At 57.6% G+C, this 25,503-nt stretch overlaps 1 protein-coding gene across 3 annotated transcripts; it reads left to right on the top strand.

The window, feature by feature from the left end:
* The first annotated feature begins 4,886 nt into the window (after positions 1-4,886).
* Positions 4,887-25,287, top strand: STX1A (syntaxin 1A). 3 transcript variants are annotated; one of them, XR_012432313.1, is made up of 10 exons: positions 4,887-4,954; positions 15,851-15,928; positions 16,283-16,382; positions 19,336-19,410; positions 20,137-20,210; positions 20,303-20,411; positions 20,697-20,770; positions 21,535-21,672; positions 23,579-23,774; positions 24,019-25,287. XR_012432313.1 is itself a non-coding variant. In XM_005549374.4 (10 exons), exons 1-10 carry the CDS (start codon positions 4,925-4,927, stop codon positions 24,094-24,096), a joined length of 867 nt encoding a protein of 288 aa, XP_005549431.1. In that variant the 5' UTR covers positions 4,887-4,924; the 3' UTR covers positions 24,097-25,287. The 3 variants fall into 3 exon arrangements, 1 of the variants encoding a protein (XP_005549431.1); XR_006697061.3 differs by having other exon boundaries at positions 21,535-21,786; XM_005549374.4 differs by having other exon boundaries at positions 23,664-23,774.
* The last annotated feature ends 216 nt before the right edge of the window (positions 25,288-25,503 follow it).

Genomic DNA, 25,503 nt, shown 5'->3' with positions numbered 1-25,503 from the left:
TGCTGAGGCAGGTGGATCACTTAAGTGCAGGCATTCAAGACCAACCTGGGAACATATCAAGACCCCATCTCTGCAAAAAATACAAAAATTAACCAGGTGTGGTAGGGTACACCTGTAATCCCAGCTACTTGGGAGGCTGAGGCAAGAGGATCACTTGACCCCAGGAGTTCCAGGCTGCAGTGAGCCATGATCATGCCACTGCACTCCAGACTGGGCAACACAGCAAGACCCTGTCTTAAAAAAAAAGAAGAAGAAAAAACTTGAACTGTACCAAAACTGGAATTCCTCCCTCAAACCCAGTAAGTAGTTCCTACTCTGTCTTTCCTTGATCTTCCTTGTAGCGTATCATCACCATTATATATGTTATTTATTTGTGTGTTTGGCATCTTTACTAGACCACAGACTCCATGGCGGCAAGGGCTTGTCCATCTTGTTTTCTGCCATATTCCCAACATCTAGAATAGTGGGCACATGATAGATGCTCAATAAATACTTTTTATTTTTATATATTTTTGGACAGGGCCTCACTCTCTTGTTCAGGCTGGTGTAGAGCAGCACAATCGTGGCTCACTGAAGGCTCAAACTCCTGGGCTCAAGCAATCCTCCCACCTCAGCCTCCTAAGTAGCTGAGAGTAGAGGTGTGCACCACCATGCTCAGCTAATTTTCAGAAAAAGATTTTTCTCTAGAGACGGGGGTCTCCCTGTGTTGCCCAGGTTGATCTTGAACTTCCAACCTCAAGCAATCCTCCTGCCTCAGCCTCCCAAAGTGCTGGGATTACCCAGCACCTCCCAAAGTGCTGGGATTACTGAGCCACCACCACACTCAGCCTAATAAATACTTTTTAAATAAAGGAATGAAGGCTGGGCATGGTAGCTCATGCCTATAATCCCAGCACTTTGGGAGGCTGAGGTGGGTGGATCACCTGAGGTTAGGAGTTCGAGACCAGCCTGGCCAACATAGAGAAACCCCATCTCTACTAAAAATACAAAAAAAATTAGCCAGATGTGGTGGCTCATGCCTGTAATCCCAGCTATCTGGGAGGCTGAGGCAGGAGAATTGCTTGAACCCGGGAGGTAGAAGTTGCCGTGGCCCAAGATTTTGCCATTTTACTCCAGCCTGGGCGACAAGAGTGAAACTCAGTCTCTAAATAAATAAATAAAGGAATGATAATCTGGCCCTCAATGGGCTTCCCTTGTCTGCACAATAGTTTAGCATCCAAGGCCTCCTCCCTCCTTGGGCTCATCCCCCACCTATGTCTACCCATTCCCACCAGAGTGCCACAGCAGGCTCCTGAGGGGCTCCCAGTAGAGTGCTCCATTTTGAGAGCTCCCCACCCCCACCCCTGCCCCAGCGTCGTTCCTTTGTCCACTCCCTGCTGCAATCCCACTGCAAGAACCTGTTCGAATGTCACCACCTCTGGGAAGCCACTCTGGTTCCCTAACCTGCTAAAACCATGTCTGTCTCCCCAACTGCAGTGGGAACGTCTTGAGTGCAGAACAGTGGCCCCAGAGCACGGTTTCCCACTTAATGTTTGATGAATGAATGAATGATTAAATGAGGAAAATACTTAGCAGAAAAGCAGAGTTTAAAGTGAAGGGCAAGGCCAGGTGCAGTGTCTCATGCCTGTAATTCCAGCACATTGGGAAGCGGGTAGATCGCTTGAGTCCAGGAGTTCGAGACCAGCCTGGGCAATATGACGAAACCCCATCTCTACCAAAATACAGAGATTAGCCAGGAGTGGTGGCTCATGCCTGTAGTCCCAGCTACTCAGGAGGCTGAGGAGGGAGGTTCGCTTGAACCTGGGAGGTGGAGGTTGCAGCGAGCTGAGATTGTGCCATGGACTCCAGCCTGGACAACACAGTGAGACCCCATCTCAAAAATAAAAATAAAAAAAAAGCCGGGCACAGGGGCTCACACCTTAATCCCAGCACTTTGGGAGGCCGAGGCAGGTGGATCATTTGAGGTCAGGAGTTCAAGACCAGCCTGACCAACATGGTGAAGCTCCATCTCTACTACAAATACAAAAATTAGCCGGGAGTAGTGGCGGGTGCCTGTAATCCCAGCTGCTCAAGAAGCTGAGGCAGGAAAATAAGTTGAACATGGGAAGTGGAGGTTGCAGTGGGCCTAGATTGCACCACTGCACTGCAGCCTGGGCGAGAGAATGAGACTCAGCCTCAAAAACAAACAAACAAACAAACAAACAAAAGAGAGTGAAGTGAAAGGCACAGGTTCTTTTTTTTTTTTTTTTTAGAGATAAAGTCTCGCTATGTTGCCCAGGCTGGTCTTAAACTCCTGGCCTCAAGCAATCCTCCATCCTTGGCCTCCTGAACTGCTGGATTATGGGCATGAGCCACTGTGCCTGGCCACATTTATTTCTTTATTCATTTTTCATGCTACTATTTAATATGCATCTCAATGAGTGATGCTTGGTGTGACACCAGGGCTCTCAGAGGGCAGGAGCTGAGCCTCCCTCTCCTGCCCTCTCCCCATGGGGCCAGACACTGGGCTCCGGGGACATACGTGTGACCCACCCCACTGACTCACCCTGCAGGCTAGACCAGGAGTCAGGCAGCCTCCTCTGTCACTTGTCATCTCTGGGCAAGTTCCTCTAGCACTTACATCCTTGCTTTTCCTATGTCAAATGGGACCCCATCAATGCCCATTCTGTGGGGCACCCAAAGTTGAAGCCGGGACAACTGGAAGGGGGTGTGGCTGTCCCCCCTGCCAGGCCACATCAGACCGTCTTGGGCCAGATTTTCCAGGGAAGAAAGGAAAGCTGGAACAGTGTCCCTAGCTTGCCTGGCAGCCAGCTAACCTGTGCCCATAGTCTGGGAGAGGTGCCAGGCCCAGACACACTGGGCAGCAGGGGGCTGGATTGGCTCCAGAGCTCCAATGCTTTGGCAGTCCTGGGTAAGGGAAGGGGTGTGCTTGGCTTAGGGTCAAGAGGGTGTGGGCCACAGAAGTGACAGCTGGGGGTGGTAGAGGGCACAGCGGGCTTATGGGGGTGTGTGCGAGACCACTGTTGCAACAAGATGCTGGCAGGGACCTTCAAAAGAACATCTGCTGTTGACTGGCCCCCCCCACTCCCACTCCTCCACAGGTTTTCCCATGAGTCCTAGAGGAAGCCAGGCCCCAGGCTTCTAGACAGAAAATAGAACCTACCTTGGCCAAGCACAATCCCAGTGCTTTGGAAGGCCAAGCCAGGAGGACCGCTTGAGGCCAGGACTTCGAGACCAGCCTGGGCAACACGAGGAGAACCCGTCTCTACAAAAAGGAAAAAAGAGAAAATAGAACCTCAGGCCTAGAGCCAGAGCTCAGGACTGGGGATGCAGGGAAAGGAGAAGGAGAGGGGGCTAAAATTCACATCTCTTTCCCAAAGATAGAGGAGTTCCTGACTGGGTACAGTGGCTCACACCTGTAATCCCAGCACTCTGGGAGGCTGAGGCGGGCAGATCGAGGTCAGGAGGTTGAAACCAGCCTGGCCAACATGGTGAAATCCCGTCTCTACCAAAAATACAAAAAAATTAGTCAGGTGTGGTGGCGGGTGCCTGTAATCTCAGCTACTCAGGAGGCTGAGGCAGAGGAATTGCTTGAACCCGGGAGGCGGAGGTTGCAGTGAGCCAAGATCGTGCCACTGCACTCCAGCCTGGGCAATAGAGAGAGACTCCATCTCAAAAAAAAAAAAAAATTAGTCTGGGTGTGGTGGCTCACGCCTGTAATCCCAGCACTTTGGAAGGCCGAGGCAGGCGGATCACAATGTCAGGAGTTCGAGACCAGCCTACCCAACATGGCGAAACCCCATCTCTACTAAAAATACAAAAAATTAGCCAGGCGTGGTGGCAGGCACCTGTAATCCCAGCTACTTGGGAGGCTGAAGCAGGAGAATCACTTGAACTCAGGAGGTGGAGGTTGCAGTGAGCCGAGATTGCGCCACTGCACTCCAGCCTGGGCAACAAGAGCAGAACTCCATCTCATAAATAAATAAATAAATAAATAAATAAATAAATAAATAAAATAGAGGAGTTCCTGCATCCTGCAGGAAAAAGTTGGGTGGGTCACACAGCATCAGAGCTGCAAACTGAGAAATCCTAGAGAAAGAAGGAGCCAGTGCCTGAGTCCCAACTGGATGATGGGAGCAAGGGGGAAGGGTGGAGGCTCCCAGGCTGGAACTCTCCGGGAGGTTTTTGGCTGGGGAACAGAAGGGAGTGCAGGAGGTCCCAAGGGAATGAAATGAAGGAGGGAGTTACAACCTCCAGCAAATTCTGGGGAAGTGAAGGGATCTGGGGATGAGGACCAGATTCTGGGACAGGAATGTTGAGCAGCTAAGTAGGGAAGAGGCTGGAAGCCGGGCACGGTGGCTCACGCCTATAATCTCAGAGCTTTGAGAGGAGGGAGGATCACTTGAGGCCAGAAGTTCGAGACCAGCCTGGGTAATACAGCAAGACTCTGTCTCTACAAAATATTTGAAAATTATTCAGGAGTAGTGGCGAGCAACTGTAGTCCCAACCACCCAGGAGGCTGAGGCGGGAGGACTGCCCAGGAGCTCAAGGCTGCAGTGAACTATGGTTGCACCACTGCACTCCAGCCTGGGCGACAGAGCGAGACCCTGTCTCAAAAAATAATAAAAAATGAGACGGAGCTGGGGCAGAGGAGGCAGCAGGGTCTCTGGGGACCCATGCCCGGGAGCGATCACCCGTGCGGAACGTCCAGGAGGAGACCCCAGGGCTTCGACCCCCACGGGGCTGCTCTTGTGGGGTGGGGCGGGGTCGGGGCGGGGTATGGGCGGGGCTCGGGCGGGGTGGGGCGGAGCCGGGGTCCCGGGGGCCGGGGCGGGGCCGGGCTGGTGCTGCGCAGCCGCGGGGCGGCCGTCGCGCATGCGGGGCTCACACGGCTGCAGCCGGCGCCGCTGCCACTCCCGGGAGCATGAAGGACCGAACCCAGGAGCTCCGCACGGTGAGTCCGGCCCCCGCGCGGGGCCGCCCGCCGCCCGCGCCAACGCGCCGAATACTCCCAGCCCGGCTCCCGCGGCCAGGGGGGCGGCCACTTCTGCCCCCCCAGCCGCGGCTGGAGGGAGCGGGGCGAGCCGGGGACCCTGACCCCCCTCCGGGTTCCGCCCCTCGGACCCACTCGGGGTCACGGGCTCGCGTGAGCTCGGCCGCGCTGACAAGTGGACGGTCGGCTGGAGTCCGGAGTCCTGGATAAACTTTTCGGGGCCCCCTTGATTTGGGGGGTTCAGAGGTTATGATGGGGTTTCGGTGGCGGGACCTTTTCCCCCTCCCGCAGAGCAGGCCCTGTCTCTGGCCCCCCCACTATCCCTCATCTCTGACCTCTCGTCCCCTCTCGGTGTAGACAGACGAGGGGACAGCGGTGGGAACCCCCTTGGTGTAGACAGATGAGGGGACAGCGGTGGGCCAGGGCCGGTCCCCTGAGCGGGGCCCCCGCTGCGGGGCGCGCTGCGGAAACCTGGCCGTCGGGTGGGGGCGGCCTCCTCATGCCACCCTGGTCACCTGTGGCTCCCATCACCTGTGGCTCCCCCTCCGCTAGGTCGCGGTAGGGATCCACTGCCCGCCCCAGGTCTGGGGATGGGGGGCGGTCACACCCGCCACCGGTCCACCTGTCCACCTTCGGGCTTCCGGGCAGCCCTGGCTGGCGTTTCAGACCCTTCAGGGTTCCTTGAGACTTGAATCTATTTTTCCACCTGTATCTCAGAAACCCCTGGGGTGTGGCTCCTGGGGCGGGGTTTGAGGGAAGTAGGAGGATGCACAAATGTTCTGAGTCAGAGCCCACCCTCTCCCAGCCCAGAGACCCCGGCAGCCTGCGTGGGTCCCCTTCCCCTGGCCTCTGCCCTTAGGAATGAGGAGCCCAGGAGAATGGTGACCGGGAGTGGAGGACAGTGACGGAAATGAAGCCTTCCTGGGTGTGTCCCGTGGGGCGGGGGGGATCAAGGCTCAAGACTAGATTGAGTCTCATCTGGTCATCTGGTCCCCTGGCTGGCCACCTGGGTGGCAGCCCTGCCTGCTGATCCCCAGGAGCCTCCCCAACCCCTCCCCAACCCTGCGCCCTCAGCTAGGAACTAGAACCCTGAGGTCCCCTCCTGTGGAAAATGTCAAGTGTCCTTTGGGTGTTTGACCCCACGGCTTGTCTCCTCTACCCAGAGGCTCCCTGAGTTGGAGCCTGTCTGCCCCATTATGTCATGGTTGCCTCCTGGGCATCCTGGAACCGGGACCTGGGCTCTCCTGCTTTCATCTCCCTGACTTGCTCTGGTACCACAGCCTACACTTTGCCTCCAGACCTGCTATTCCTGGCCCAGCGCCCGGCCACTGGGGTAAACCCCATGAGGTTTCAAAGGAAGAAGATGGTCCCTCAAGTCGCATATGGACTCTAAGCACTTCCCCCGCGGCCCCTGTGGTTGCCCTCAAGTTTCCTGAGCTCCGTTGAGTCAGAATGAGTGTTTTCCTGGTGATGGATGACTGTGTGGTGTAATTTGCTGATGTTTGGGCGCCTGGTAGGTTACGCGAGGGTATGTGTGGGAACCAAGTGGTCAGGGGAACCATGGGCCCTTACATAGGATAACAGCCTCTGGCATGTCAGCCTTCATCCCCCTAGCTGAAGGGGAAACTGAGGCACAAAGGAGACGCAGCTTGCCTGCTAGAGGGAGGGGTGGTAGAAAAGGGCTTTGCCTCATCCCTGAAGATAGACTCAGGCCTGGCTGGCACTGGGGGACAGCCAGTGGAGCTGGGGTTGTGAAGCGTTTGAACCCAGATCTTTTTGCTCTGATGTCTGTCTCTGTTACTATCTCCTCGCCCTCTGATTAGATGGTGAAGCCAGGCTTTGGTTTGAATGGTCTGAGGCTTCCGCTCCAGACGCCCCCACCCTCCTCACAGAAGGCATTCAGAGCCCGGGGAGGCTGTACCCATTGCTGGGTGGCCCTGCCCAGGGAGGGCTTTCTAGCAGACAGGAGGACGGCTGGCAGGAGCCCACACGGGGTGGGATGAGACAGTCAGTCTTGGTGGGGCCGCCATTCCCACAGGGCTGCTTTCCCTCTGGACCTGGGGTTCGGTTCCCATCTGTGAAGTGGGGATGGGAAAGCCTAGAATTTAGTTTCTCCAGGGAAGAGGCGGGACCACAGGTCTCCTGACTCCAGCTCCGCATTTGTAGGAGACCTGAAACCCCAGGAGTCAGAATGTTCAGCCCAGAATCCCCAGGAAGGAAGAGGCCAGCACTGGCTGAGCTGGACTGGGCTGGACTGGGCTAGACTGGGCTGCACTGGGGCCGGCTGGGCTGGGCTGAACAGAGATGGTGCTGGGGACAGCGCTATGCACTGCTCCCAGCCCTCCCTCCCTCCCTCTTCCTCCTCCTCCTCCCTCTTCTTTCTCCTTCTCCCCCACCCAACGCCACCACATTTGGAAGGAGGCGAAGGGAGCTTATTTATAAAAGTCACACTTGGGGAAGGAGCTGGCGCGTTTCCTCACTCTGCAGGCCCGGCCCAGCCCTCCAGCCTTCTCCAGCCTTCTCCAGCCTTCTCCAGCTCCTACCTCTCCCTCTGCAGATGGGGAGTGAAGGGGGTCACTGGGGACTAGCCAGGAGGCCTCAATGCTGTTGCAGGCCCTCAGAGATCAGAAAGGTCATTTGCAGGTTACAGGTGGCAAAGAGAGACCGAAGACAGGGCCAGGATCACACAGCCAGGGAGAGACTTTTGGGTTAGGGCATCCCCAGGGAGCCCTACTTGGGCTGTAGCTGCCTCCTCCCCTCAACTCAGAGACTCCCTGATTTTCTTCCTGGGGACTTTGCAGAGCTGACCTGTCCCTCCCTGGGCCCAGAACGGTGTTTGTCTATGTACCAGGTCATGTGGGACAGACACATGGGACCTGTTGCAGGAGGCTGAGGACGTAGCAAGGAGGGAGAGTTGGAGCAGTACAATCCTGGAAGGCTTCCTGGAAGAAGAGACCCTGGGATAGCCCAGGAGCAGGAGCTGGATTTGAACAGGAGGAGAGATGGTGATCCAAAGGAGGGGACAGCTTAGTGAAGGCAGAGAGGTTGGAATGCCCAACCAGGAGAGAATAGCAGGTGGTCCTGACAGCTGGTGTCTGGGGCCCCCTGAGTTGCCTTGAGGTCTAGACTGGGGTCCAACTCACTGGAGCAGCCCATGAGGGCCCAATTCACCAGGCAGGCCTGGATGGGGAGGCCCAGGGCCCTCCTGCTTTGCCCACCAGTTCCCTTTCTCTCTCTCGTTGCTGGGAAGAGTCTGGCGGTTGGGAGGCAACACCGGGCAGGTTCATCCTTAATCTCCCTCTGCTCACTTCCTCATCTGCAGAATGGAGCCAGTGTTACCTGCCTTGCAGAGTGGCAGGCATGAGGGTGTAAGAACAGGAGTCAGACAAGGCTCCCCCAGTCCTTCCTCCATTACCTCCCGGGGGTTTCCCAGCATGAACGATGCATTTGGGTACACTTTCATCTGGGGTGCAGATGGAATGGCTTCCTGGGACCATGTAGTTCAACCTCCTATCTTACAGGTCAGAAAACAGGTCTAGAAAGGGCCAGGTGTTTATCTGAGGCCACGCAGCCTGTGGGGGCAGAGCCTGGCCCCTTCCATGGCCTGAAGCTGCCTCCCTGAGCCGCTCTGGGGCCCTGTGAAGGGGCAGACTCTGCAGGGCGGGGAGCTGGTGTACACAGACCTGGAGGCTGGGGACGGGGTGAGGAGACTCAGATTGCACAGCCGTCTTTCCTGGAGACCCAGCTTGGCCTCTCGCACACCCCTGACTCAGCTCCGGGCCTCTCTGCACTAGTGATATTGACTTTGATTAGTCATTTAAAAGAAGAAGGGAAAAAAATAGCGCTTGAGGCAGACAACAGCCACCGTGCTCAGCAGTGATGAATCAACCTCGCCCCTGATGGCTCCCCTGGGATAGGCCTGGAGGCTGCCTGGCCTCTGCGCCTCTTGGAGGAGTCAGACTGTTGCATCCAGGAGGGTGTCCTGGAATCCTGGAGTCTCTGCTAGGAGAGACCACCAGGGCTGCCCCGCCTCTGCCAGGGGAAGCTCAGGGGCATCCAGCTCCCCGTGGTTCCAGCAAGTTCTGGTCTTCCTAGCAGTCTCCATGGTAGGGAGGTAAGGAAGCACTCCATCCCAGCCTTTCTGGTTGGAGGTGGTGATTTTTTTGTTGCTGTTTTTTTGTTTGTTTGAGACAGAGTCTCACACTGTTGGCAGGCTGGAGTGCAGTAGTGCGATCTCAGCTCACTGCAGCCTCCACCTCCCAGGTTCAAGTGATTCTCCTGCCTCAGCCTCCTGAGTAGCTGAGACTACAAGTGTGCGCCACCATGCCCGGCTAATTTTTGTATTTTTAGTAGAGACGGGGTTTCGCCATGTTGGCCAGGATGGCCTTGATCTCTTGACCTCCTGATCTGCCCGCCTTGGCCTCCCAAAGTGCTGGGATTACAGGTGTAAGCCACTGCACCTGGCCAATTTTTCTGTTGTTGTTGTTGAGACAGAGTCTCGCTCTGTTGCCTAAGCTGGAGTGCAGTGGCACGATTTCGGCTCACTGCAACCTCCACCTCCCAGGTTCAAGTGATTCTCCTGCCTCACCCTTCTGAGTAACTGGGATTACAGGCATGCACCACCACACCCGGCTAATTTTTGTATTTTTAGTAGAGATGGGGTTTTGCCATGTTAACCAGTCTGGTCTTGAACTCCTGACCTCAGGTGATCCACCCACCTTGGCCTTCCAGAGTGCTGGGATTACAGGCGTGAGCCACTGCAACCGGCTACCCCTATACATTTTGATTCAGTCTCTTTGGGATAGATCCCTGGAAGCTGTTTTTTGTTTGTTTGTTTTTGTTTTTTCTTTTTCTTAAATCCCCCCAAAGGATTCTGGTGCTCACCCAGCTTTGAGAACTGCTGAATGCAGAACAAAAAAACACTAGGATGTTAGCTGGGCTTGGGGGCTCACACCTGTAGTACCAACTACTTGGGTGGCTGAGGCGGGAAGACGGCTTGAGCTCAGGAGTTCGAGACCAGCCTGAGCAACATAGTGAGACAACCATCTCTACAAAAATTTAAAATTAGCCAGGTGTGGTGGCAGACACCTGTAGTCCCAGCTACTCTGGAGGCTGAGGCTGGAGGATTGCTTGAGCCTGGGAGATCAAGGTTGCAGTGAGCTATGATCTTTCCACTACACTCCAGTGTGGACAACAAAGCGAGATCCTGTCTCAAAAAAAAAAAAAAGGGCTGGGCGCGGTGGCTCATGCCTGTAATCCTAGCACTTTGGGAGGCCAAGGGAGGCGGATCACCTGAGGTTAGGAATTCAAGACCAGCCTGGCCAACATAGTGAAACCCCATCTCTACTAAAAATACAAAAACTAAGTGGGTGTGGTGCGGGCGCCTGTAATCCCAGCTACTTGGGAGGCTGAGGCAGGAGAATTGCTTGAACCTGGGAGGCGGAGGTTGCAGTAAGCCGAGACTGCGCTACTGCATTGCAGCCTGGGCAACAGAGAGAGATTCTGTGTCAAAAAAAATAAGAAAAAATAAGAAAAAAAAAAGTGCCAGGACAAATTGGATGTTGGTTGGATGGGAGAAGAGGAGGAAGATGGCAGATGTCCTAGGTTCCCGGCTTGGGGGCCCTGGAGCACCTTGGGGTTCTGTGCTAGGCAGTTCAGAGGAGGCGACTCTGGCAAAACAGGTGGAGCCTGGTCTTGGCCAGGAGGCAGGCAAGGTGCCCGTATGATATCTGGGCACATCCGTCTGTAAGACACTTGGGCCTTTGCGTTTGTGCCCCACAGTTCCAGCTGCCACCTGCACAGCGGAGGGTTCCAAGTCCCCAACTCCAATCCAGCCCCCTCTCCAGAGCTGTAACTGATGCTCAGAACGCATTGGTAGATCCCCAAGGGAGCTGGGCCCTAATTATTCCACAGAAATCTGGGTGTCCGCTTTTTTTTTTTTAAAGACAGGGTCTTGCTCTGTCACCTAGGCTGGAGTGCAATGGCACAATCATAGCTCACTGCAACCTCGACCTCCAGGGCTCAAGCAGTCCTCCCACCTCAGCCTCCTGAGTAGTTGTGATTACAGATGCATGGCACCACGCCCAGCTACTTTTTGTATTTTTTGGTAGAGATGGGGTCTCGCTATGTTGCCCTGGCTGGTCTCAAACTCCTGGACTCAAGTAATCCTTCCATCTCAGCCTCCCAAACTGCTGAGATTACGTGTGAGCCATCATGCCTGGCCGCTTTATGTATACAGTGGTCACCCTGGCCAGCCCAAGACACCAGGAAGACGGCATGCCAGGATAGCCACATCACCTAGTTACATTTTGGTCAAGAGCGTGTCTGGGCTGGGAAACAGAGGAGGTGAGGATGGCAATAGGGCTCTGCCATCCCACGTCCTTATCAGTTTATTCCATGTCCAATGAGAACCGATTACATGCCAGAGTTAATTTGGAGGACATCTCTAGAATGTTGCCACCAGGCTCTGGCTTGGATGTGGATGAGGATGCAGGGGGCAACAGAGTCAGGAGCCATCAGAATCCCACAAACTGAAATAAGCATCGGAACAAATGAAGAAACAGGAAAAAGGTCCTTTACTCGAACCCCAAATCCACTCCACAGACAGTAGTTGGGAAGGGCTTGGGGCTTTTCTTGACAGGAACCGCTACCTGATCACTTATCTGATCACTGGCTGTATTAATAGAGGTAGATCATATAGAAAGAGGGAGGGGATGGGCCAGATCTTTAGCATCGCCCAGACCATAGTCAGCAGCAGATTCAGTTTGTGTGCTGTACGACAGGAGACAGAGGCACAGTGGAACAAGTCTTGGGCAGGGGCTGTAATTTGGGGTCCCTGGAAAGGATCTGAAAGGGAAGGAATACTTGAGAAGAAAAATCTAGGGAGGATGTGGATGCCACCTTCAGATCTATAGCAGGGGCACCCCAGGGAGAGCACCCACAGGTTCTTTATGGCCTGGAACCAAACCACAGGAAAGAGAAGGACTCTAACAGTTAGGGCTGCCTGAGATGGGTAGAGCTGTTTGGGGAAGCTAGTGAGCTCACCGTCACAGGAGGTATGCAAGCTGAGGCTGGAAGCTGAAGCTAGGGGGACTTTTCAGGTCCCTTAGGGCCTGAGAGTCACTCATGGCTCCAATAGGAATGTGAATGGTGTGTGGAAGAACGAGATGCGAGATACTGATCTGGGGGGACAGGGAGGCTTGTGGAAGGAGGTGGCATCGAGGAAGAGGGGAATGTCACCTTCATGGAATCAGCATCCCGGGCAGAGGGATGTGCCTGGGGGAAACCTGGGGGCAGAGGGTGGATTGTAGGGCCAGGAACCGGTTGTAGGTGTGGTGGAGTGGGGTCTGATCCCAGGTGAGGGCAGTGGGATAAAGAGCAGAGCTGGGGGTGAAAATTCCCAAGAATGAAGTAGGAGGATGTGGGGAGGAAAGGCCCCCTTGGCCCATCCCCTCTAGTTTTGCTCCAAGCTGCGGCTGGTTTGACCATGCCTCAGAGGTCAGGCCCTCAACCCTCCGACTGGCTTTGGGACTAATCTCTATGCCACCTCCAGGGTAGACTTGACCGGGGTGCCCCCCTCAGAGCCTGGCCCTGGTCTCCCTTTCCCCAACCCCACCCTCATAGACGGAGGGTCCAGAGGAGGATGTGAGCATCTCCCTTGCCAGCCCTTCTGTTAGAGAAGCTTCCTGGTCCAGCCTTCAGCCTTTGGGGAAGATAGCAGGTCAGAGCTGGCCGGATGCCTGGAGACAATCTGCCCCCATTACACAGATGGGCAAGCTGAGGTCAAGAGAGGCACCAGACAGGGGCCAGGGGTCTCTGAGTGCAGGACGGGTTCGGTGGGGCTGGTAGTGCCGCTTGTCTCTGGCCATGGGAAGGGAGCTGGATCATTCTCCATCCGCCGTTTGTCATCTACCCTGATCCTCTGAGCACCAGGGCTGAGAGGGCAGGACGCTGGATGGCAGAAGCTCCTGGGGCCACTTCCCAACCTGGCAGCCTGCCCAGGAAGAGGAACTGGGCTCCTCCTGGCAGCGCTCTGCCTCAGTTTCCCTAGGGAGGGCTCCTCTGACTCAACTCCTAGGCCTGTCACGGTCTAGAAGCGTGAAAACGGCTCCTGGATTTTCTGTGTCTGTAGGGAGCTTTGTAGGGGAGGGGGTGCCACCTGGTGACAGCTGAGGCACTCGGTGGGGAGTGGGAACGAGGATTTATTTTAGCTGCTAGGGAGGTGGTGTGATATCTTAAAGAGAGGAGGCCCCTCTGAGCCGCCTCTATCAAAGCTCCTAACTACCCCCTCTCCCGATGAGTCCCCACTTTGATGAGGTCATGGGAGCTGTGAGCCCCAGGGGCACAGCCCCTCACAGAACATGCCCAGGCCGGGCGCGGTGGCTCACACCTGTACTCCCAGCACTTTGGGAGGCCTAGGTGGGAAGACCACTTGAGCCCAAGAGTTCGAGACCAGACTGGGCAACATAGTTGGACCCTGTCTCTACAAAAATAAAAAAATAAAAAAAATCAAAAACTTAGCTGGGTGTGGTGGCTTGCATCTGCAGTCCCAGCAGCTTGGGAGGCTGAGGTGAAAGGATCTCCTGAGCCCAGGAGGTCGAAGCTGCAGTGAGTTATGTTTATGCCACTGCACTGCAGCCTGGGTGACAGAGAGAGACCCTGTCTCAATCAATCAATCAATCAATTCATCAAACAAACATATATGCCCTGCTTCCCCACTCTTTCTCAGCCCTCCCTCCATGCAGCCAGGTGTCACTGTCCCCATTTCACAGAAGAGTAAACAGAGCCAGAGAGGTCAAGGCCCAGCCTGATGAGTCCCCTCAGCTCTCTCAGCCCCTCAACCTCCGCCTGCCTCCATCCTGACGAGAGAGCACCGAGGTGGGCTGAGCCAGGCAGTGGCCGCTCCCATGAGGCACTCAGAAATGAGGTGGGAACAAGACCAGGTGCGGTGGCTCATGCCTGTAATCCCAGCACTTTGGGAGGCCAAGGTGGGTGAATCACCTGAGGTCAGGAGTTTGAGACCAGCCTGGCCAACATAGTGAAACCCCGTTCTCTACTAAAAATACAAAATTAGCTGGGCATGGTGGCGGGCACCTGTAATCCTAGCTACTCGGGAGGCTGAGGCAGAAGAATTGCTTGAACCCAGGAGGTGGAGGTTGCAGTGAGCCAAGATCGTGACACTGCACTCCAGCCTGGGTGACAGAGCAAGACTATCAAAAAAAAAAAAAAAAGAGGTGGGAACAAGCCCTGAGCCCCAGGCTGAGAGACCTCAGTCCCTGCCCCAGGGTGGCTATCCCGGATATCCTTGCCTTGGCTGCAGAGAGAGACCTGGCTTTGCCAGCAGGGTGGGCTGACCCTGGCCGACTCATGGTGTGAGGTAGACAGTAATGATTGTGCCCGGCATGCCGAGAAGTCAGAAGTATAATTACCCCTACCTCATGATGGGGGCGGCTTTTGTACAGCTGCTCCTGGGGCAGTGGGGTGGGGCCTGCACCTGTGGCTGAGGCCTAAGGCAGGACCCGAGCCAAGTGGCAACATGACTGCCTCCCGTGCCTGCTGGGCCTAGGTCTGGGACTGGAAGGAGGCAGACCAAGGTCCAATGTCAAGACTGACAGGGAGGCCAAGTGCAGTGGCTCACACCTACAATCCCAGTGCTTTGGAAGGCTAAAGCAGGAGGATTGCTTGAGGCCAGGAGTTCAAGACCAGCAACACAGTGAGACCCTGTCTCTTCAAAAATAAAAATTAAATGTAAAAAACTGTTTTTAAAAAAAGACTGACAGGAACTGGGCGCGGTGGCTCACGCCTGTAATCCCAGCACTTTAGGAGGCTGAGGCAGGCAGATCAAGAGGTCAGCAGATCAAGACCATCCTTGCTAACACGGTGAAATGTCTTCTCTACTAAAAATACAAAAAATTAGCCAGGAGTGGTGGCGGGTGCCTGTAGTCCCAGCTACTCAGGAGGCTGAGGCAGGAGAATGGCATGAACCTGGGAGACGGAGCTCACAGTGAGCCGAGGTGGCACCACTGCACTCCAGCCTGGGCGACAGAGCAAGACTCTGTCTCAAAAAAAAAAAAAAAGAAAAGAAAAAGAAAAAAAAGACTGACAGGAGATTCCTAAGAGATATGATCCATCCCTCGTCGGGGCTGGGGTTTAGTGGTGCCCAGGCCTGGGACAGAGCGGGCAGGTCTACCCTTGCAGGGCCCACTCTGAAAAGGGAGCTTGGGGCCTCTGGGCTCCACCTGAATTAAAACCACTGGGGCCAGGCGTGGTTGTACACACCTATAATTCCAGCTACTCGGGAGGCTGAGGTGGGAGGATTGCTTGAGCCCAGGTGTTCAAGGCTGCAGTGAGCTGTGATTGCACCACTGCACTCTAGCCTAGGTGACACAGCAAGACCTCAACTCTAAAAATGTGTGTGTGTGTGTGTGTGTGTGTGTGTGTGTGTAAACCACAGGGCCAAAAGAGTAGAGAATACGCTTTCCAGGCAGCTGTCCCAGGGGCCTAGGGGACCCAGAGGGCCCAGACAGAGCGGCTGGCCCCAGGCTCGCTTGCCTCCCCAGCTGCAGGGAGGGGGCAGGCGGATAGGCAAGGGAGGAAGTCCCTGGCCTGGAGGCTGAGACTTGGCCTTGACACCAGTGTGCCAGGCAAGGTCCCTGTCTCTGTGCCGGGTCCCCAGAGGTCTGCCAGATCTTACTGTGGCTGGGAGCGGAGGGTACAGCCAGGCCTGTTCTTGTCCCTGCCCAGAGGCCCCCAGGGAGAGGGGGAGGGGTGGGGCCCTGGCGCTGCACCCTGGGCACCTGTGTGTGTAGAGGTAGGTCCTGTACATACGTCCGTTCATGTGTGCACAACCCCACACAGGCCAAGGACAGCGATGATGATGATGATGTCACTGTCACCGTGGACCGAGACCGCTTCATGGATGAGTTCTTTGAACAGGTGGGAGCCAGCACACCCCACCCTTCCCGCACACTAGCAGACCTTGGGGGGCCACTCTTACCTCTGAGCCAGGTTCGGGGATCTTTCACACCTGCACCTGGCTCAGCAGCTCCAGGGTGCCAACGAAGGAACCGTTTTGTGGGTGATAAATGGAAGCTCAGAGCGGAGCTAAATGTGGGATCGCACTCTTCCCCATCCGGGTCGGAAGGACGCACCCCCACTGCACCCCAGCACCCGGAGCCTGGCCCGTCCTCCCCCTGAGCCCTGACCGCAGCCCTACTCTAGGCCATGCCTGGGCCCCAGAAGCGTTCTCCCCCGATTTCCTCCTCCTGATCACCCGGCTTTGGTCCGCAGGTGGAGGAGATTCGAGGCTTCATTGACAAGATTGCAGAGAACGTGGAGGAGGTGAAGCGGAAGCACAGTGCCATCCTGGCCTCCCCCAACCCCGATGAGAGTGAGTATATGGGGTGGGGGACAGGTTTCAGGCCCCACAGGCCTCCGGGAGGGGCTGCTGCCAGGGAGGCCTCACAGGACCTCAACAGCCTTCATGGCTGGTGGGTGTAGGAGTGCCTGGGCAGGCCAGGGTCAGGAGAGTATCAGGAGAAGCCTTAGGAAATGCAGTTGTCCCCAGCCTGGAATTGGGGGTCAGAACCCAGTGTCCCAAGCCGGCCAGACCACGTCTCCCCGAAGACCTGGGTGATGGGAGAGGTGATCGGCCCCACCTTTCTCAGGTAAACTGGCTTTTTTTTTTTTTTTTGAGACAGAGTCTTATTCTGTCACCAGGCTGGAGTGCAGTGGCATGATCTCAGCTCACTGCAACCTCTGCCTCCTGGGTTCAAGCAATTCCCCTGCCTCAGCCTCCCAAGTAGCTGGGATTACAGGTGCCCACCACCACACCCAGCTAATTTTTGTATTTTTAGTAGAGACGGGGTTTCACCATGTTGGCCAAGACGGTCTTGATCTCCTGACCTCGTGATCTGCCTGCTTCGGCCTCCCAAAGTGCTGGGATTACAGGCATGAGCCACTGCGCCCAGCCGAACTGGCTTTTTTCTAAGGCAACTGGGCTGGCTGCAGCCCTGGGCTTTTGGGAGCGAGGGAAGGAAGGAGGGAAGGAGGGAGCTGTCTGTGATCAATAGGAAGGCCTCTCAGTCCAGCCCCGCCCCGCCCCTCGCCTCCCAGGGGAGCAGATGGCAGCTCTGAGGCGTCAGCGCTGTGGGAGGGCAAGCTGGCCAAGCAGGCAGAGCTTCCGGAAGGAGCTGGCAGCCCTGGCACCTGGCCACGTGGCACCCCGGGGCGGGCATTCTCAGGGCTCTAGGAAGTCAGCCCTCTCCCTCCGCACTGGGAGCCTGTGTGTCAGGCTTGCGCTCCGGCCCCAGACAGGTTCCCCCAACCCGGTCCTCGCGTTCCTGTTGAGATGTTGGTTACTACACTGAGAGGTGCCAGGCTGATGGCATAGGTGCCCTTCCCTGGAGTGGGGCTCACCCTGAGTCCCAGGGATGCAGCCATCAGGTGTTTGAGGGAGGCAGGCCCTGGCCACGCAGGTGCCCGAGGTCAGATTTTCTCGCCTCCAGCACGGCCTCCCGGTCTGGGACCCCTCACCCCCAAGCCCACTGGCATCTTCAAGAACCCAGAGTAAATCTTTCCACAGCCCCAAATTGTGCATGAACCCAGGTCAATGCTACACCAACTAAGCCAGTGCCCCGCCCTCAGAAGGCAAAATGGGTCAGGTGGGAGCAGGGTGGACTGCCTCAGGAAGGGCAGGAGGAGAGAGGGACGCCCAGGGCTCACCATGCTGCGCTCCTCGCCCTAGAGATTTGTTGGATGGCAGCATGAGACGGATGTCTCTGCGCCCAGAGGTATCTGGGTCACCGTGTGTCCCTGTGTGGGCTGTTCCTGCTCAGGGTCAGGAGGTGGCTGACTGTGGGGTGGGACGGAGGGCTCTGAAGAGCAGGGGAGCGGGCCTCTCGCTGCTGGCAGGTGGGGTGGGCATGGGGCAGCAGAGCTGTCTCCTCCACACCTTGGGTCGTGCAGGCCACCTCCTGCACCGTCTCCTGCTGCGGTGTCATGCACAGTCATAGGGACTGGTTCTGAGTCACCACCCGTGAGCTGAGCAGTCCCAGGCTCTTGCTAAGGGGAGGGGGCTCATGTTGGGGGTTCTAGGGCACAGGTGGTACAGAGTTAAGAAGTCTCGAGGAAAGATGGCAGTGAGTGGGGGGCTCTCCTGGGCAAGGCGGGCTCTGCCTCCTCTGGGGGCTGCCATCCGGCCTGGGCTATTTTGGGTCTGAGCAAAAGAGGCTGAGACGTCAGAGCAGCTGGTAACCGACTTTTCCTTTGTTCCTACGGATGAGGCGCCCTCCTCCGCGCCTCGGAACCCCCACTTCCCCGCTCCACCCCACCGCATTCCACTTGGGAGGTGACCCCATCTGGGGCCTTCCTAATAGCCACTCTCGATACCCCTCCCTGTCCCCTCTAGGACAAACCCCAGCCCCAGAGGCAAGCAGAGGGGTGGGTGGGAAGGTGACAGCCGGAGCTCAGTCCCAGCTTCTCCTGGGGCGGAGTCCTGGGGGTGTCCTGAGACTGGGGTGTTGCCAGGAGCACCCCCAGGGGAGGCAGCTGTCATGCCCCACTTTTCCAGCCAGCTCCTCTCAGGCAGGGGGGCAAGCTGGGCACCCCCATGACCTCTGCCAGCTTTAGGGAGATGGTTCTAGTTGGAACAAGGGTCACAAAACACTATGCCACCACCCTCCTCCAATTTCACCAGGGCCCCAGCTACCTGCCACGGCCAGGGCCGACTATGCCCACCTCTTTGGACCTCAGGGCCCACATCAGCGCCCACCCAGGCCATCCACCCCTTGCCCCCTTCCACCCACCGGGCACTTAGCACCCCGGGAGGCGCAGCTTTGTGGGAACGGCAAGGTCTGCCCCACCCAGAGTGTTTGAGCCTGCGACTCAGGGAGTGCAGGATGGCCCCCTGTCAGCTCCCTGGCTGGCTGCCTACCCTCCTGAGCCACCAGGTAACACCAGGTGAGCCCGCACCGCGCCCCCCCCCAACTTCAACTCCAGCAAGCATCAAGTCACTGTTCCCGGTGCCAACTCCAGCATCGCCAGCTGCTCCACAATTATTTCTGCCTTAAATTTAGACCCATCTGTTATCTCCAGGGGGTGGGGGCGCCGGCAAAGGAGGAAGGGAGGCTCCTCCGAAGACAGCACAAGAGGGGGTGAGGCTGCAGCTGGTGCATCCCTGGCCCAGAATTAGGGAGGGGGCAGGCAGAGCCTTAGCCAGGGGAGCAGGGGAGAACCGGGATCTACCCAGAGCCCCCATTGGGCCCCCTGTGCTGGAGGCTGAGTCTGCACATCAGTCCCCGGCAGAGCCTAGGGGGCCGCCCCCACCCTTTCTACCTCCCCAGAGACGAAGGAGGAGCTGGAAGAACTCATGTCCGACATAAAGAAGACAGCAAACAAAGTTCGTTCCAAGTTAAAGAGTGAGTCAGGCTTGTCTGGGGGTGGGTGGGGGGCATTCTAGGCCTGCTTCCTCTGGGGAGCCCATGGGGTTTTGCTCACCCTGAGGGGGTGCGCCGGATCTTGCTTTCCTTTCTGAGGGTGGCGTCATGTGCCCATTCACTCAACAGCTACTTGGCAAGGCCCGTTGGTGCCAGGCTCTGGGTTGGGCCTGGGGACACACCCGCCCGAGGCTTTGTCGAGGGAGGGCTCCACTCTGGACGGGCACTGCCCCTCACCTCTGCTAAAGAGGGTTAAAGAAGTGGCCAGCACTTCCTGGTCTCATGCAGAAGCCCCGTATGCTGGGTGAACGGACACGTACACCCCGTGAGTGCCAAGGCCTCGGGGCCACATGCCCTGCAGCAGGGGCCCCCTGGCTCTCCCCGCTGTGGGCACGGCCCCTCGTACACAGCCTCTCTGAGCAGAAAGGGAGCGGTACCCAGGCACAGAGTGGCCGGAGCTGCCAGACCTCACACACACTCAGAGCTTGGAGTGGGTGTGCATTTACACACGTGCACACACCACACAGCGTCACAGCTGGAAGGGCCTCTGTAGGCCCCTCCTCCATCAGTGCCTGGCACTGACCCCACCAGCCACAGGCCACACACATACCCTAGGAGATGTGGGGAGGTGAACAGATGCAGGATGTGCGGGTCGGGGGCGGGGGTAAAGGGGGCTGGTTTTGACTCAGCACCCACCTGTGCCCCCAGGCATCGAGCAGTCCATCGAGCAAGAGGAAGGCCTGAACCGCTCCTCTGCTGACCTGAGGATCCGGAAGACACAGGTGCGGTCGGGAGTCTAGGGTGGGCGGGCACCTGAGACTCTGGGTCGGTCCCCGCGGGGCCTGATCCCTGCACCTGCATCTCGGGCCCCCAGCACTCCACGCTGTCCAGAAAGTTTGTGGAGGTCATGTCGGAGTACAACGCCACGCAGTCCGACTACCGCGAGCGCTGCAAGGGCCGTATCCAGAGGCAGCTGGAGATCAGTGAGCTGGGGGCGGGGCCTGGGGCTGCCTCAGTGAGCTGGGGGCGGTACCTGGAGTGGGCGAGGCGTGGAGGGGCGGGGCCCGAGGCTGCTGCTTAGTTAGAGGCCCGAGGGGCGGGGCCCGAGGCAGCCGCTGAGTTAGGGGCTGGAGAGGCGGGGGCCTGAGGCTGCTGCTGATCTCGGGGCTGGGGGGAGCCCGGGCCTGGGACTGTAGGGGGCGGGGCCCGATGCTGCTGCTGAACTCCCCGGAGAGGGCTGGGCTCAGTGTGACCCCACTCGCTTGCAGCCGGCAGGACCACGACCAGTGAGGAGCTGGAGGACATGCTGGAGAGTGGGAACCCCGCCATCTTTGCATCTGGGGTGAGTGTGGGCCCCACCCCTCCTGCCATGATCCCCTCACCATGTTACCCACGTTCATGACCCCTAGTGCAGGGTCTGGACAGTATGTGGACACAGACCCCTTGTAAGGCAGGTTTTAAGGCAGGAGGAGTCCCAGAGAGGGGAAAACACAAGGCTGAGGTCACATAAATGTCTGTGGCAAAGGTGGACTCAAGACCCCTGTCTCCTGATGCCTCCCAATTGGACCCACTTCCTTTCGCCGGCCGCCAGGGGCTTCTCCTCTTATCCGTGGGCCCTTTTCCCCTTCTGGAGGACATTTGGCCATCTCCGTGTTCACGTGAAGCCGGGCAGGGGTGCTCCCTGAAGGAGGTGGCACATAGGTGTTCGAGGCAGGCTTGGGGTTGTGAGTTCCAGGAGAGAGCGGGGGAGCAGTCACATTCAGTGTGGGGGGAAGGGATGGGAGAAAGGCGGTTCCAGGCCTGGGTCCACGGGGCAGTCAACTTAGGCTCTGCAAAACGCTGGTGGTAAGGACTGTCACTGAGCACTCGCTCTGTGGCCAGCACAGGTGGAGAGTGTCACTAGCCGCAGGTTACAGGTAGGAGATTGGGTCGCAGAGAAATTACATAACAGCTAGCAGGTGGCAGAGCCAGGTAGCAAGGCAGGCAGGGCTGTGGCTGGGGAGGAAGCCTCGGGTCCCCTTCCGGAGCAGCTCTGCCCTCCCCGTCGGCCCTCTGCCCTGCCCCTCAGCAAGCCTCTGGGTCCCAGCCCCCTGCTCCCACCCCCAGATCATCATGGACTCCAGCATCTCGAAGCAGGCTCTGAGCGAAATTGAGACGCGGCACAGCGAGATCATCAAGCTGGAGAACAGCATCCGTGAGCTGCACGACATGTTCATGGACATGGCCATGCTTGTGGAGAGCCAGGTGAGCGCTGGGCCCCCTGCCCTCCACTCCAGCCCACACCAGCACCCAGGGCTGCACTAACCTCACCCTTTCTGCCCGACACGCTGCCCTGCCGGGGAGAGACCAAGTTCTCAGGTAACCAATCACCCGCTGTTGAAACTGCCGCCAGGACCCTGCCCACCTGAAGGTCCCTGTCCTCTGCATGGCTCTGCTTGACTTTCAAGGACCCCAGGCCCTGCATGGCCCCACCCCCTACACCCTGTCATCTCTCATTCCCCTACTGTTTCCTCATGGGGCCACTGTGGGCCATGCATTTCCCCAGTGACCAGGACAGCTGAGGGACCTGCTTCCTGGAGTGAATAGCTTTTGGGCAAAAGGGCTGCCAAAGAACAAATGGAAGGTTCTTCAGTGGGGCTCAAACTTGAATGAGTCACCTGGAGGACTTATAAGTTTCCAGGTCCCTGTCCCAGAGTCTGGCAGGTGAGGGAAGGCCGGGAAGATACCTGTCTGACAAGCTCAAGGGTGGTGCCGCAGCCACTATGGTTCCAAAGTTACACTCGGAGTAACACTGTGCCCACGATGGGGCGGCTGCCTTTGTTGGAGTGAGTGGTCAAGGAAGGCCTCTCAGGAAGGGGCATTTGAACTGATGCCAGAAAACGGTGAAAAGGAGCCAGCTGTGAAGACTTCACAGTGGAAGATGAAGAGCTGGCCCCAGCAACACTAAGGTCCCAAGCCCAGCAAGACCCAGACTTATTTCAGGAACAGAAAAAGGAGGTCCATGGTGCTGGGGCACAAGGAGTGGTCGGAATTGAGATGAAGCTGGAGACGAGGTGGACGGGGCCTTGGCAGGCAGTGTGCTGAGGAATTTGCAGTCTCTTCTAGATTGGAGGGGATTTGGGTTGTTTTTTTTGTTTTGTTTTAGCAAAAGATGGGATCTTGCTGTGTTGCCCAGGCTGGTCTCGGAACTCCTGGGCTCAAGTGATCCTCCCACCTCAGCCTCCCAAAGTGCTGGGATCATAGATGTGAGCCACAGCACCCAGCCAGGTTGGAATGTTTTAAGTATGGGAGTGACGTGACCTTGGTTAGGAAGCAGGGAGGCCGTCAGGAGGCTGCTGCTGCCGCCATCTGGTGAGAAACAGACCACAGTGACGTGGACGCCAGTGAAGGCAACCGATGGACTTGGAGAGGGAGACACGCCCTAGGAGTCTTGTGGGGCAGTTTCATGGTCAGATTGGCCTCTGGGGTATCATGGGATCAGATCACAGGACTCAAGAGGGCTGTGGGGCTGGGCAGGGTTTTTTTTGTTTTGTTTTGTTTTTTGTTTTTGTTTGAGAGAGAGTCTGGCTCTGTCGCCAGGCTGGAGTGCAGTGGCGGGATTTCGGCTCACTGCAACCTCTGCCTCCCGGATTCAACTGATTCTCCTGCCTCAGCCACCCGAGTAGCTGAAACTATGGATGCGTGCCATCATGCCTAGCTAATTTTTGTATTTTTAGTAGAGTCAGGGTTTCACCATGTTGGCCAGGATGGTCTCAAACTCCTGACCTCCAGTTCTTAAAAGACTGAAGACCCCAGACAGCAGACAGAGCTGGATGGAGCCGTCATGCCTGAGGATGTGGGTGTGGGGAGGCTCACCCATGGCCACCTCAGGAGCTATGGCCAGGGCAGGCCCAGACTCTAGCACACCCACTCCTGCTCCCACCTTCCTCTGCCTGACACTGCCACCTCTCTGACTGTTCTCTGCATGGTCCCCAACCCTCAGCTGAGACTGCATGGCCAGCTCTACCCCCAGGATTGCTGCTCTGCGGGGAGACGTGGGAGCTGCCTTGGGGAGCCTGCCTGGCCCTCTAACAGCCCGCCCAGGGTGCCTGGGCCAGATGAGAAGCTGTACCCCATCCTCCTCATGCCCCCTTTTTCTCTCTGGCCTCAGGGTGTTTTCCTGAAGTCCTGCCCCGAGCCCCAACCCAACTCTGAGGAGGGGGCCCTCTGGAGCTCGGGTGCCCCCCGCCCCACAGGGGGAGATGATTGACAGGATCGAGTACAACGTGGAACACGCAGTAGACTACGTGGAGAGGGCCGTGTCTGACACCAAGAAAGCCGTCAAGTACCAGAGCAAGGCGCGCCGGGTCAGTAGCCCAGCCCTGCCCAAGCCCATGCCCCAGCACCCATTAGGGACTCCCAACCATCCTACATCCCTCCCCATCTCACCTCTCTCCCTGCTCTCGGGAGCTCCCCATGACAGCCCCCTCGAGGCCGTCACCTTCCCCTGCTTGGATCCCCGGCGACTGTCCAGCCCTCAGCCTTCGCCGTAGTCCCACCCCACCTGACACCACCACTGTCTGAGGCCTCTCCTGCCCGCTCCCCACACAGAAGAAAATCATGATCATCATCTGCTGTGTGATCCTGGGCATCGTCATCGCCTCCACTGTCGGGGGCATCTTCGCCTAGAAGCCACCCAAACTGCCACTCCACTCCGGGTGGGCCACTCTGAGGAGGCCCTGGCTGCTGCTACTTGGCTGGGCTGCCCTCCCAACCCCCGCCTCTGGCTCAGAGCACCCTCCCTCCTGGCCCCCATGCTCCCTTCTCTGCCATGGGCCCTCCGTCCCCGCCCCGTGTCGTGTGCATGATCTCTGTGTGCGTCTGTATGGAAGAGGCAGAGGGAGGCAGCCAGCGGGGCGGGACGCAGTGTGTGCAGCGAGGGGCAGACCCAGGCAGGGCCGCCAGGGTGACACAGGCCATCCTTGCCTTCAGTAACTCGGTGGGACCGGGTTCTCCTCTTCCCTGGGGACCCTAACCTTGCCTCCAACTGACCTGCCCTGTCCTCTGGCCTCTCCAGCTGTCCCCACAAGCAGAGCCCTGAGGGGTGGGGACTAGCTGGCCACATGGTGCTGCTTTTCAGGTTAGGGGAGAGGTGGCTGTGAGGGACAGCCCAGCTCTGAGCCTCAATCGCTGATCACTGCCAGGGAGACTCAGGCTGCCATGGCTCCAGGCTCCCTCCCCTGCCTAGGGGCAATGTCCATCGGGTCCTGGGCCTCAGCTTCCCTTCCGACATTCCTCCAGCCCCAGGAGCAACCCCTTGGGCTGGGCCTGACCCCAGGTGTCCCTCTGGAAGGGGCTGGTTGGTGCCCCATCTCCAGCCACCCCAGCAGCCAGGGAGGCAGAGCAGGCTGCTGTCAGGCCCTCGAGCCAGCGTTGCATGTTTGGGATGGTGGCCCCTGCTGTCTTGCGCTCTGGGAAGTCAGATGTCATTTCAGGCCTGCAGTCTCATCCTGCCCTTGCCATCCCCCATCGACGTGCCACGTGGGTGTCAGGTGTCCCGGATGCAGTATTCGGCAGCCAGCCAGGGAGGGCTACCTCGTCCTCCTCACCACCTTGGGGCTTCTCATGGGAAATGTGCCCCCGCCCCAGCACCCCCTCCCTCGTGGACAGGCAGGGAGATGCATGCGAGTGCATGCAGCAGGAGATGGGGCCGTGTCCGTGTGCCCCACCCTCCCTCGGCTTTACTCCTGCCCAGTGACTGTGACCGTCCGTGTTGCCTTCTTGAACAGCGATTCCCCCCAACCCCTTCACCAAAGGTCTTGGTACAACCAGCTGCCCATTTTGTGAAATTTTTATGTAGAATAAACATTTGTATCTGTACCAGGCCTCTGTTCTAGGTTTCTTCCCCAGGTCTCCTGGGGGAAAACCTTAGGAGGGTCCTCGCTGTTGCCCAAGCTGGCCTCCCACCTCAGCCTCCCACGGAGCTGGGACCACAGGTTGTGTGCCTGGCCTGGCTGCTCTAGACTTCTTGCCATCTGCAGTGTCGCAGTCTTAGAACTTGAGGATGAATAGATGTGGCACTAAGAGGAAAGGCTC

This window comes from Macaca fascicularis, chromosome 3 (assembly GCF_037993035.2).
Source record: "Macaca fascicularis isolate 582-1 chromosome 3, T2T-MFA8v1.1".
In the NCBI taxonomy this organism is placed as follows: domain Eukaryota; kingdom Metazoa; phylum Chordata; class Mammalia; order Primates; family Cercopithecidae; genus Macaca; species Macaca fascicularis.
The sequence above is the reverse complement of the archived record's forward strand: the minus strand, read 5'-3'. Positions and strand labels throughout refer to the sequence as shown.

Excerpts from the sequence above, each read along its gene's own strand:
- STX1A (XM_005549374.4), top strand. The coding sequence starts at position 4,925 with ATGAAGGACCGAACCCAGGAGCTCCGCACG. Across the intron at positions 16,383-19,335 it reads CTCCCCCAACCCCGATGAGA|AGACGAAGGAGGAGCTGGAA; the intron begins GTGAGTATATGG and ends CTACCTCCCCAG. Across the intron at positions 20,211-20,302 it reads TGAGGATCCGGAAGACACAG|CACTCCACGCTGTCCAGAAA; the intron begins GTGCGGTCGGGA and ends TCGGGCCCCCAG.